Below are 13,004 nucleotides of genomic sequence, written 5' to 3'. Positions count from 1 at the left end.
TTTGTACACTTCACTGTGGTCTTCTGGAGGCAGTGCTGCTGGGAGCTGTTTTAGCCCCAACCCTTTGAATGACATACAGGCTGAGTGAGCCCACGTGAGGGGACAGTTCAAACTATTTATCTTGCCATGATGCCTGAAATAAGAAGTGGGAACTGAAGTTGTAGCTTCTAAGTGCAGTATTGAGGTCTTTATGCAGCCCTATGTACATTTTTGATCGCACAATATGGAGAGAAAGCTAGATAAAAAGCCTAAGTTTTTTCCTGTGGTCAGCCAGTTGAGATCCATAGTTTTTGATTGTAGGACTGAATGGATACAGAGTTAAAATTGTGCTCTCCTTGATAAACCTGAACCTCAAACTTACAAATAGTATATTTTAGTAGGAATACAATTACAGTTCTTTGCAGGGAATTCAGATTTCTACACTGCAGATTCATAGTTATATGAGTGGTGAACTCATTTGCTACATTTTAATTTAGTTTTTTTGTAGACCACATTATATAGCACTAGAAGCTGCATAGTTTGCATTTGGTTTTCACTAGTATGAGAACAATGCGTTTTCTATATAAAATATCTTATAAATGCAAAAAATGTCTTAAAGGTGTAAAGATGTAGTGTGCCATTGTTCTTTGTTTCCATCACTCTGTAGAATTAGCTGATGCAATTGTGTCAAATGAATAATTGTTATTTTATTCTATTTTATTTTGTTATTTTATTTCATGATATTTCATTTTATTGTATTTTTTATTTTTATCTGTTTCAGCTTGTGTAAGTTTATTAGGATTTCCTCTTACTTCCACTTATTTCCCCAGGTGATATTTTGAATTCTCTTTTTAATTATGCCTTTTGTAAAGCGTGTCTTTTTTGCAAAATAGCTCTTCAACTGATCTGCGGTTCAGCATGGCTCTGTGTGATGAAGAGAAGAAATTTCGGCACCAGCGAAAAGATAATATCATGCACAGTATGAAATCATTTCTAGGAGAAGAAAAGAGCAAGAACTTGGCCACTTCCCGTGATGTAAGTTTGGAGAGTTCCCATCAGGAACCTTTGGAGTCCTGCATTTGTCTCTTAAAGGGAAGCGTAAGACACGTTAGTTAAAAAGGTTCAGTGTAAACACAGATGGCATAACCAAAAAATATTGTTTATTCTTTAGTGCATACAACATTTAGGCTGGAGAATAATTTTTCCTGGGCTCTAAATTTATAGCTTAAAGTTTACGGAGACAAAATCCTGTGCCAAAATGAAGCTGCACTTATATAATAAGATATGCCCATTATGGACAAAATAACAATCTGTGTAAATGCCACTGTAAGATTGAAGTCACAGCCTTTCATTTGCACTGGCACCGTAAATAAACTGCTGTATCTTTCATCTGGTTCTTTGTTGTTTATACACTAGCAGGCTGTGTCTAGGTTAAAATTGGGCGAAGAAGATTAGTCCATGGTTTTCATTTTGCTCTGTGTTCCATACTTTGTTGAGGTGTTGGTTCTGAGCTGAGATTGTCATCTGAAAAATGCCTAAAGGGTGTGCAAAATACCTGCTGCACAAAAAGCATGCTCTGGGCACATGCCCAACTGCAGAATCTGCCCTTGCATGTTTGATATCCAGCCTGGGCTTTTAAAATGGTCCTGCTGTATGGCCTTTGTGTCTAAATGATTAGGCAGGAAATGAGCTGTTTCAGTGTTAAGTAATTTTTTTAATTCTTTTTTGTTTCCCTTTATCCCATTTTACATGATTAGGATTATGAAGTTTCTTTCTTAGAGAATGGGAGAAGCTGCAGCTTTCATTAACTTGCTGATGCTCTATACCAAGCCAACAGAAAGTTAAGACAACAGATCCAGATGTACTGATGGTGATTTGTGTCACATCAAAGTGAGGAAGGGTGTCAAACCCTCCTGGTCTTTTCAATGAGTTCATAAAACACTGCATTATTACGAGTTTAATTAAAGATACACTTGGTACAGATCCACTTGTTTTGTAGTAGCTTTTCCATCCTCTTTCTTCCCTGCTTGTTCCCTTTCTTGTTCTGCTCCCAGAATTGTGACAGGAAGACTTGTTCATAATGTTGGGGGTGTCGAGCAATGAACAGAGTCAGTGAATTAATCTGGGTTGATTAATTCATGGATATTGATTTGTTTTGTACATTTTTAGTATAAGCAGAGTGTGACAGTCTTTTGCAGAAGCTGGAACTAATACTGAAGGAATTTCTTTTAAATTTCTATGAAGTTTTGAGCAGGTGGTAGATGCGTTCATAGAGTGCTTTAGGTTGGAAGCGACCTTAATGATCTTTTCATTTCAAGCCCTTTGCCACTAGACAAGGTTGCTCAAAGCCCCATCCAACCTTGTCTTGAACACTGCCAGGGATGGGGCAGCCACAGCTTCTCTGGCCAACCTGTGCCAGTGCCTCACCACCCTCACAGGAAGTATCTTCTTCCTAATGGCTATTCTAAATCTCCCCTTTCTCAGTTTAAAGCCATTGCCCCTTGTCCTATCCCTACATGCCCTTGAAAAAGTTGTGTTATTGTTGTATGCTTTTGAACTCTTGCCTAATAAAATGTGCTTGTGTGAGCTTTCCGAGGAAGATGAAGGAATTTGATAAGTATAATACCTGTTTTATTTGTACTGTTATAAATTGTACACATTGTAAAGGAACATTTTTAAGGTTTTTTAATTTTCAGTTTGGATGTTCTAATCTTAACAAATGCAAATCTCTCAGAGTAGATATCTGTGAATATGACTTTGGTTTGATCTTCTACAGAAGAATAATATCCTTCCCAGAAATTACGCAGGTATTCTGCCAAGATCCAGTTAGAACTGGATTGCACACAGTGCCTGAAGTATCAGTTCTATGCAGGTGGCATGTGTGCATGAGTTATTGTAAATACTAGGTAAGATGTCTCTCGTGGTTTAAACAAAAGTCATCCATAAATCACACAGTCGCTCTCTCACTCCCCCCCTTCTTGCCCTCCCCCTACTCCCAGAGGGACGGAGAGGAGAATCGAAAAGAATGCAACTCCCACGGGTTGAGATAAGAACAGTTTAGTAACTAAGGTATAACACAAACCACTGCTGCTACCACCAATAATAATAATAAAGGAAATAACAAGAAGAAAGAATATAACATCTCAACACCAGCCGACCAATAACTCGCCCCACTCCCCCCAGCCGAGCACTGACCGATACCTCATCCAACCCTGCAGTCCCCCAGCCCTTCCGGGTAACTCTCCGTTACATCCTGGGCATGACATGCTGTGGTATGGAATACTTCTTTGGTCAGTTTGAGTCAGGTGTCCTGTCTTTGCTTCCTCTTGTTCTCCCCTCATCCCCAGCAGAGCATGAGACTCACAAAGTCCTTGGCCAGAATAAACATTACTTAGCAACAATTAAAAACAATCGGTGTTATCAGCTCTCTTCCCAGGCTGGAAGTCAAAACACAGAGCTTGCACCAGTTACTAAGAAGGAGCAAAACGGCTACTGGTAAACCCAGGACAATGTCATATTCTTTTTGTTATCATCTTCCCTTGGTATCCCTCACTGTCTTAAATACTGAAATATTATTAGTTAAAATGAATCTTCCAAGACCAGACAGTAATCTCTAATTGTAAGCTTACCAACCCTAGGAAGGACTGAGGTAATGTGATCCTCCCTTTTTTCATATGTCAGGTGTGTATTTCTAAGCTGACTTGTCAGAATTTTTAGCTGCTTCTAGTGATGAAAAAACCCATTTTGTTCAAATTAAAATATAGTTTAGTCTTTCTAGCCTGTCATTTTTACTTTTATTGCTGCAGATGGAAGATAGCAGGAGGATTTATAGGATGTTTGTAGTCTTAACATGGCATCAGAAGTCAGGAGACATTATGAGTATTCTTAGCAGGCTATGAGTCATTGTTTAATCTTAAATAAGTCACTTACTCAAAGTTCATCTAAGTTTCTTCATATGTGAACAGCAACATGCATGCCTTGCAGGGATGCTATGAGACTTTAATGCCTGTGAAATAATTATACGTCCCTGGAAGGGGAAGTGAGTACTTTCAAATTTCCACACTTGCTGTCAAGATACATTCTGAAAACACAGGATAAGATTTCTTGTACCTGTGTCATTGCTCAGTTTATTTTTATAATTTTTGTTGCTTTAAACAATTTTCTAAAAATATTGTCATTAGTGAAAGAGAGCATACAATTCTCTAAGGCTGGATTTGAAGAACAATTTTCAAATAATCATCTGTGTACCCCATGGCAACATTTTTTTCTACCACAGGTACTCTTGTCCAGATTTTATGCACTGTGTTTCCTGTACTACTCATTTCCAAACCAAGATTTAATATACTTTAGCTCTTTTTTTTTTTTTTTTTTTCCCCGACATTACTGGAAAATATGACTGAGATGCATTTTTCAGAGCTAGCTTTTCTTAAAACATGTCTCGTTTCCCAAATCCTTTTCATTTGCATGCCTAGTTTGATGATGAAGCAATCAGCTCCTGCTGAGGTGAGGAGTCCATTGATTGAAGTGGAACTGTGTGGAGCCAAGCTTGTACACTGCCCCATGGATCCTAGAAACAGTACAGTTGTTTTGACAAAACACTTCATTATTAAATCCTGTTCAATGGAGTTTGTTCATATGATATCTAAGCTGAGTCCCTCAGCATTGTGCTGTGCAGACGAACCCTAGGAAGAAGGAAGTCATGCTAGCACAGCCTTTTGATTGTTCAGAATTGGGCACAACCATACAGAACTGAGTGTGGCAGTTTGGACAGGGATTAGAGCATTGGGCTTTTGTCTCCAAGACTTTTGAGTTCAATTCGCATTTTTGCCATTAACTCACTGCATCACTTTCTTGTGAGTCACTTACCCTTTGGTCTAAGTTTGTAAATCTGCTTGAATGGGTTTAGTACCTCTGCCCCAGTTTTACTGGGATTCAGAGGACTTGGGGTTCAGAGTACCTCAAAGAGTGGAATGTGTTAGCCCCAGCATGTGTACAAGGAGAAGTGTGCACACCTTGGTATCCTGTCTTTTCTCCATTGTTTCTTAATCATGAGATAGCTTCTTGGTTCTTTTCCCTATCTACTCTGTCTGCAGCTGTTTCCCCTCTGTCTCTGCCATATTCATCCTATAGGGAACCTGTCAGATGGGTGTGTGTAGCTTCAGATTTTACCATTTCTTGCCCTTAAATGTGACAAGAAAACTTGGAAACTGAATTGCAGATGAAAAGCTAGTTTAACAGACCTACCTGCTTGGAAATGTGCTCTACCTTCCTCTGCAAAGCTGGAAAGGGCTATTAACCTTCACCCCCTGGCGACTTGTATTCAGTTGACTGAAATAAATGAATGTAAATGTGCGAGAGATACTTCTCTTGAGTTATTTTTTCACAATTTAGCAGCCTTATTTACCATGGGTAGCTTACTTAAGCTGCAGCCTCTGCTTTAGTGCTCTTTAGTTGAATTAATTTCTGGAACTGAAAGCAATGATTGCAGCTGTTTGTACTTAGCTTTGGTATGAAGTGGAAATGAAGAGGTACTGTATATCCACCTAACTCTCCGTGTACCCATGCTTCCCCAGTACAGGAATCTATGATTTCTAAAATGTCTGTGGATTAAGTATACAGGAAGCATTTGTAGTCAGGATGCTAGTGACTCCTCGACATTCTTTGTTGATCCTTCGTATGGATTTTCTGCATCCTGAAGAAAACTCAGATTTTCCCTTGTGCTCATGCCACTTCACTGATGAATAGATTTGTTGAATAGTGGTGCTTTGGAAGTGTTCTCACATACTTTTTCCAGGCTTGCAAACCACCGTCTTCATCCTGTTGGGATTTGTCTGTGTAGGTTAATTAGGTGGTGTTCGTAAAGAGCTTTCAAAGCCTAACATACATTATTAAATTTGTGATTAGTAATATGGCTCTTCTGTTCAAAGCAACTGCTCCGTTACTGGGGTGTTGGCTTAACAAAACAGGCATGTGCTAAATCTTTACCTTTGTTTTGTCATTTTTTTGGTAGATAGCTATCTCTGGAGGTGCCTGACAAATACTAATGCCAGTAAATACCTGTGGTTTCTATTACTAAGGCTTAACACTTATGAAGAAGATAATAAAATAATCTTACTGCATCAAGAATCAGCAGTTTTTGTGGACTGGAAGCCTCAAGAAATGTCTCAACTTACCTCTTCATTGTGCATGTTTATTTCCGTGTGATTGTGTTTTCAGTCCACAAGGATATTTCATGGCTTGGAGTGAAGAATCTGAGGAAAGAAACTGAACTCAGTAGTAACATGGTTTCTTTTCTTATAACTAATCCAATCCATTGGCACCTTAAATTGCCTTTTAGTGAAAATTTTGACTGATTGATTACCAGTTTGATCAGATAGGGGCTTTCTGCACAACTGTGTAATTCTTTTTATACTTAGTAACAACCAAGGGGTTGTTATCTTATCACCACTGAACAGTGTAACATTCTTCTAGGTTTTGGAAGTAGAACCAGATGGTACTTCGCTTAGTCTAAAACACTTGAGGATGGTAACAAGTGAATTTTTGTTTCATTTTATTTCACTTATTTTATTTCTAGATACTTGGGGAAAATATGCAGTGGAAGGGAGCAGCTTTGAAGTCAGGGCTGGGAAGTAAGAAGGAAATAAGTATAAAATAAAACCCCTGTAGACACATTTTCAGTATGTAACTAGGTCTGTTTTTGCTGACTTTGCTATCTCTTGGTAGCTGAATCGATGTGCAGGTACACATACATTCTCCTTACCTCTCCTGTAGTTTTTGCAAGCTAGTTGTAAATTTAAGACTGTTTTCATGCTATGTAGTAGTATCAGATGGTTTTATTATAAAATGTGTTTTTAAACTCCTAGTCAAAATATTATTTTTCTCTCTTCTGTTTCTGATTAGTAACTTTTACTGCTTTTGGCTCTGTCACAAAGATAAAATTTGGATTAAAGCTGGTGTTTGGATTGCTTTTAAAATTTCTGTGATCTTGTAACTGAATAGTTTATTTAATAACTAAATTTAATATCTTCTCTATTTTGGATTGTTTATAAGAAGGACAGATATTCTAAAGAGATTCTTAGTATATTTTTACCTATATATCTTGCTACAAGTGGTGACTTCTTTATATAAATACTAATTCTTCAAATACCAGGCAATTAGAGTTATAAGAACAGGATATCATGGGAGCAAACTTACTAATAATCTGACGTGGTTTATTCACACAATTTGTAGACATAGTGATTGCTTCTTAAGGTCTGAAGCAGTGCCAGATATCTGTGCAAATGAACTGAACTTGAAATTCTATACATTATTTCAGTAGACAGGAAGCTAGGGAGGGGCGTAATGATAGTATTTTGCTTTCACTATATATATATTTTTTACTACTTAACCTGAAGAATAAAAAAAATCAGGCGTTAACTTTCTGTTCCTGTAAGGAACCTGAAGTGGAGGATTATGTGCAGTGATTGTGCACTACTAGCAAGTAGTAGTGAATAAAGAGTATGATATAGCAGAGTTGTAGAAATACTGGTTAGAAGGGACCTCTGGAGGTCAGCTACTCCCACTTGTCTCTAGGAGTGCTATTGACAGCACTCAATTTAAGGCTGACAGAGAAAACTGTGGGGATTCTGCCTAGGAAGTCCCAGAACAATCCAGAGTTTAGTGACTTCCAGAGTCGTAACTCTGATGCTCATTTCCCAACCTTGGCCTGATCCTAAACTCAGTCACTTTGTGAGGACTGCAGCCCAAGCAGCTCCCAGTGGCCACATTTGCCCCTGCTTTTTTATTATTTGTGAGCAGCAGGTGAGGTACAGCATTAGTCAGCCCCTCCAACATTAGGAAATTGTCACCAAGGCTGCCTACAGGTTTCCTGGATGGCTTGCACAATGCTGACCTTTCAGAAGGGGATTAAAATTCCCCTGTGAGGACCACAGCTAGATCAGGAGACTTCTGTTTTTTTAGAGAAAGCCTCACTGACATCATCCCATTGGTCAGCAGTCTGAATCTGACTGCCGCAACATCCCTAGTGTTACTTTCTTTCTGATCATGTCCCAGGAGCTCCCAAAAGACATGTCTCTTGTTGCATCATGATGTTCTGTTCAATCAAGGGCATGCTTTCCTGTACAGCAGAACCCCCTTACACCCTTCTCTCTTGCCTGTCTTCCCAGCCTCCACCACTCCATGGCAGTGTGCTAGATGTGTGCTCTCCCACCAAGTCTGTGGCATTCTGATTATGTCACACACCTGTGACTGCACTTGAACTTCCAGTTTTTCTTCTTTGATGTCTCTGTGCATTAATATTAAGATATTTGACATAAACTTGAACACTTCTTTCTGAGCAGGAGCCTGCAGATGCGGTTGCACCCTTCGCTCACTTAGGTCCCCGTTATCAAAGTTAGTCTCAAGTCTTCCTTATTAGATTAGCAAGTCCATCCATGAAGGTGTTTCCCACTCTGTCAGGTGGATTCCTTGTTTTCCCATGGACCGTGTTCATCAGCAAGCAAGGCTTCTTGTCAAGTAGGCAGCAGTCTCGCTAGTGATGCCACCTGACCCTGATAGCATCTGCTTGAACCATTCATCTTCCAGACTAGAAAAATCAAGTCCACAGGCATTAGACACTTAGGCCCCACATTCTTGCTCCAAGACAGGGCAAAGCACCTCTCATTTGCTTAGGGTCTTCTCTGTTTGTATCACTGTTGCCCACATGGATGAGCGGCAAGGAGCAGCATCTAGAAGGCCAGGTGAGACTCAGCCACTTCTTACTGCTGTCATGGATCTGGAGTCTGGGCAAGCAGCAGACCCCCCTGAATAATTAGTCTGGCTGGACTGTGTTGCATAGAAGAGGAAGTTATCAGCTACTGTTGCTTGTAGCACTATTTCCTACCCAGTAGCCTGAGATATCTAGTCCAAAATCCTCCCTGACAGCATTTGTTCCTTCCCTGTCACCAGGGATCTGAACTGAGGCTAAAAGCTGCAGGTGAAAGGGGAGACTTCTCTTACTGCCTGTAAGCTGTAGCAAGCTTTCAGCTCTCCCTCTCCTGGGAATTCATACTGTCTTCCTGCCCTGGTGTTGCCACAGTCATATCTTCTTGCCTGCATGAATTTAAATTTATTAAAATTCCTTTTATATCCCTGCATGCCAGGTTCTTTGTTATATGCCGTCTGTTTGCACCTCCTGGTTGCTAATGGTCCCAGGGTACAAGATAAATAGAAATGGAAGAAAGTCCGCTCTGCCCTTCTGTGCGTGTTCCACCTTGGCAAAACCTCTCATGGTGCTGGCTGGTTTCAGGCTTCCATTGACTGTGTTCAGCAGTGCTCTCCTCCCATGTCACAGTCCAGAAGTACTCCTGCCATCCAGCTCTGAGTACTGAGTATGACATACAAATATTGTACATCACTCTTGGGCCTAGACAACCTAGGGGGGACTGGTAACTTCATGGGTAGGATTACGATGCTGTTCCATTCTATGTACAGTGTTTAAAAGTCATATCTCAAAGTGCTTTATTAGTGTTTTGCCATTCTTTTACACATATACTGCTAAAAAAGTGCAGAATAGCTTCTTGGCTTGTTAGAACTCTTTGAACTCTTGTGCTGAGGTTTGGAAAAGCACAGGTTTCTTCACTGTGGTGAGGATTGCTGGATGGTGGCCTATTAATTGCTCAAGGCTGGTATGTTTGGCCAGTGATTGATGAATAATGCTTATTTACTACTTTCAAGTCTTTATCAGAATTAATGTGGTGATATGCTGTTCTTCTCATTTATGCAGGTACCAGTGATAGCGATATTGGGTTCAGGAGGTGGATTTCGTGCCATGGTAGGGTTTGCTGGAGTCATGAAAGCACTTTATGAATCAGGAATTTTAGACTGTGCAACTTACATTGCTGGTCTCTCAGGATCCACATGGTAAGGGATTTTCTTTTGTTTTTCTACGTTTTTTTTTTTTTTGGAAGGTTCAAGGATGAATTTTCATTAGACTTGGCTTATTTCTAAGGTTATAATTCATAGTAAATTATAGGCATACACTGTCAGTATGAGAAAGACAGAAGGAGGCAGCTATCTTACAGCATAGCAGGTCATTGGAGCAAGTCTGGTGGAGGTGTTTTGAAATGTTTCAAAGGGGGAGGGCAGCTCCATCTCCAGGTGATCTTCCTAGGAGCTTTGAGAGCAGGAATGGATGAAAAGAGGTGTTACATGTACGCACCTACATTTCTGTATCAACCTCCAGTACTGTATGTATTAGGAATGTGTAACTGATCCTTTCATGTTGGTAACCAAAAATTAAGAATTCAAGCTGTTGATATAAATCCAAAATACTTTCTTGTGGTGTTTAATTTCCAGAAAAAAAAAAAAGTCCATGCTATTTCAGGATGATGACTCATTCAGTCGAAAATTTTATACTCTTGGGGGACTTTTCAGAGATTCTCAAAATCACTGAAAAATCTCTTGATCTGTCATAAACTCTGTAGTCCTTTTCTTAGATTTATTTGGTATATCTAGGAGCTGTTAATTGGTTCTTTCTTAATGTAAGGAGATTTGAGCAGATGCATTTCAGCTTTTAGGAAAAAATACTGACTGCCTGCCATGCTGCAGGGCATCCTACTATGGATTGCCTTATATCAATCCTACTGTCACTGTGTAATTTGGAAATTACATCTTTTTTTTTAGAAGTAGTTTGTAAGTCAGATGGGAGCAAAGATCTTCAAAGATGTCTCAACTAGAATGCCCTAATCAGGTAGTTACGATGTCCTTCTTTCTGACTCAGTGAATACCTCAGCCCATTAGCAGGAACATCAACAGGAGGAAATCAGTGATGTCACTGTGTGAAAGCATCTCTCTGGGTGTTATGAGCTCAGGGTTTTGTAGAATTCTTTGAACCCCAGTATTACATCTGCCTCAAACACAGGGTTTCTGAATGGGGAGGTTTCTTTTCTCCCTGCCCAGTGCTATAAACCTGCAGCCTTTTGTCTTAGAATCATAAAATCATAGAATAGTTAGGGTTGGAAAGGACCGTAAGATCATCAGTTCCAACCCTCCTGCATGGGCAGGAACACCTCACACTAAACTGTGTCACCCAAGGCTCTGTCCAACCTGGCCTTGAGCACCACCATGGATGGAGCATTCACAACTTCCTTGGGCAACCCATTCCAGTGCCTCACCACCAGTAAAGAACTTCTTCCTTATATCCAATTTAAACTTCCCCCCGTTACCCCTTGGCCTATCACTATAGTGCCTAATGAAGAGTTCCTCCCCAGCATCCCTATAGGCCCCCTTCAGATACTGGAAGGCTGCTATGAGGTCTCCACGCAACCTTCTCTTCTCCAGGCTGAGCAGGCCCAACTTCCTGAGCCTGTCTTCATACGGGAGGTGCTCCAGTCCCCTGATCATCCTCGTGGCCCTCCTCTGCACTTGTTCCAACAGTTCCATGTCCTTTTTATGTTGAGGACACCAGAACTGCACACAATACTCCAGATGAGGTCTCATGAGAGCAGAGTAGAGGGGGAGGATCACCTCCTTCGACCTGCTGGTCACGCTTCTTTTGATGCAGCCCAGGATATGGTTGGGTTTTCTGAGGGCACACTGCCGGCTTATGTTTCTAATCAACCAACACTCCCGAATCCTTCTCCGCAGGGCTGCTCTGAATCTCTTCTCTGCCCAGTCTGTAGCTGTGCCTGGGATTGCTCCGACCCAGGTGTAGGACCTTGCACTTGTCATGGTTGAACTTCATGAGGTTGGCATCAGCCCACCTCACAAGCGTGTCAAGGTCCCTCTGGATGGCATCCCTTCCCTCCAGCATATCAATCGGACCACAAAGCTTGGTGTCATCAACAAACTTGCTGAGGGTGCACTCAATCCCACTGTCCATGTCAGCGACAAAGATGTTGAACAAGATAAGTCCCAACACTGATCCCTGAGGGACACACTTGTTACTGGTCTCCAGCCAGACATTGAACCATTCACCACAGATCTTTGCATATGGGCATCCAGCCAGTTCTTTATCCACCAAGTGATTCACCTATCAAATTGATGTCTCTCCAATTTAGATACAAGGATGTTGTGTGTGACAGTGTCAAACACTTTGCACAAGTCCAGGTAGATGACGTCAGCTGCTCTACCCCTGTCCATCAGTTCTGTAGCCCCATCATAGGAGGCCACCAAATCGGTCAGGCAGGATTTCCCCTTAGTGAAGCCATGCTGGCTGTCACCAAGCACCTTGTTTTTCATGTGCCTTAGCATGCCTTCCAGGAGAATCTGCTCCAAGATTTTGCCAGGCACGAAGGTGAGACTGACTGGTCTGTATTTCCCTGGGTCATCCATTTTCCCCTTCTTGAAAATGGGGGTTATATTTCCCTTTTTCCAGTCATTGGGAACTTCACCTGGCTGGCTTTTACAAATATTGTCCTAGATTACACTTATTACAAATGTTGCAACTATTAGTTTTTGATGTTTCTTAAATGAAATGGTGTAACATATTTAAAAGCTGTATGATTTTCATCTGCCAAAGACATCTGACAAATTCAGTCTGAATTTCTTAACTGTTTGGACTCCTTAACACTACATTTTTTTCATTAAGTGAAAAATTGCAGTCTTTTTTTTTTTGTCTAACTTTAAAACTTGATTTTAATGTCAGGGGAATAGGGTTTCAGTTGGGGATGTTTCATCTTAAGAAAATGTTGAACTTGTCAAGGGAGTATCTCAAATGTTACAAAATATGATTTTATCATAACTGTACCAGTTTGAATATCGTAGCATCTGAATCCAGTTTAGGGCCACCTAGTACAATAAAAGTGTTGACAAACTGGATTAATTCTGTCAGAGTACCACCTAGGCAATTAGGGGATTAGAGCACATGAGAAAGTGAGGTAGCTGGATTTGTTTAGCCTTGAGGAATAGGCAATGATAGTGGTAGGAGAGGTCTCAATGTTATTTTTAGCTACCTACTGAGTAGATGCAAAGAAAACTCTTTTTGAAGATGCAGGGAGAAAGGACAGCATGTAATGACCGTAAGTTACAGCAAAAGAAATGTAATT

General features: G+C 40.5%; 1 protein-coding gene across 3 annotated transcripts in view; it reads left to right on the top strand.

Moving 5' to 3' along the window:
* The window catches only part of PLA2G4A (phospholipase A2 group IVA), an 82,604-nt gene that overhangs the window by 44,002 nt on the left and 25,598 nt on the right, over nucleotides 1-13,004 (top strand). For all 3 annotated transcript variants that reach the window (XM_065673850.1, XM_065673848.1, XM_065673849.1), the window contains 2 exons: nucleotides 873-1,014; nucleotides 9,743-9,879. In XM_065673850.1, the coding sequence (XP_065529922.1) occupies nucleotides 873-1,014; nucleotides 9,743-9,879 (279 nt within the window). The remainder of the gene's footprint in view (nucleotides 1-872; nucleotides 1,015-9,742; nucleotides 9,880-13,004) is intronic.

This window comes from Lathamus discolor, chromosome 3 (assembly GCF_037157495.1).
Source record: "Lathamus discolor isolate bLatDis1 chromosome 3, bLatDis1.hap1, whole genome shotgun sequence".
Taxonomy (NCBI): Eukaryota; Metazoa; Chordata; class Aves; order Psittaciformes; family Psittacidae; genus Lathamus; species Lathamus discolor.
The sequence above is the reverse complement of the archived record's forward strand: the minus strand, read 5'-3'. Positions and strand labels throughout refer to the sequence as shown.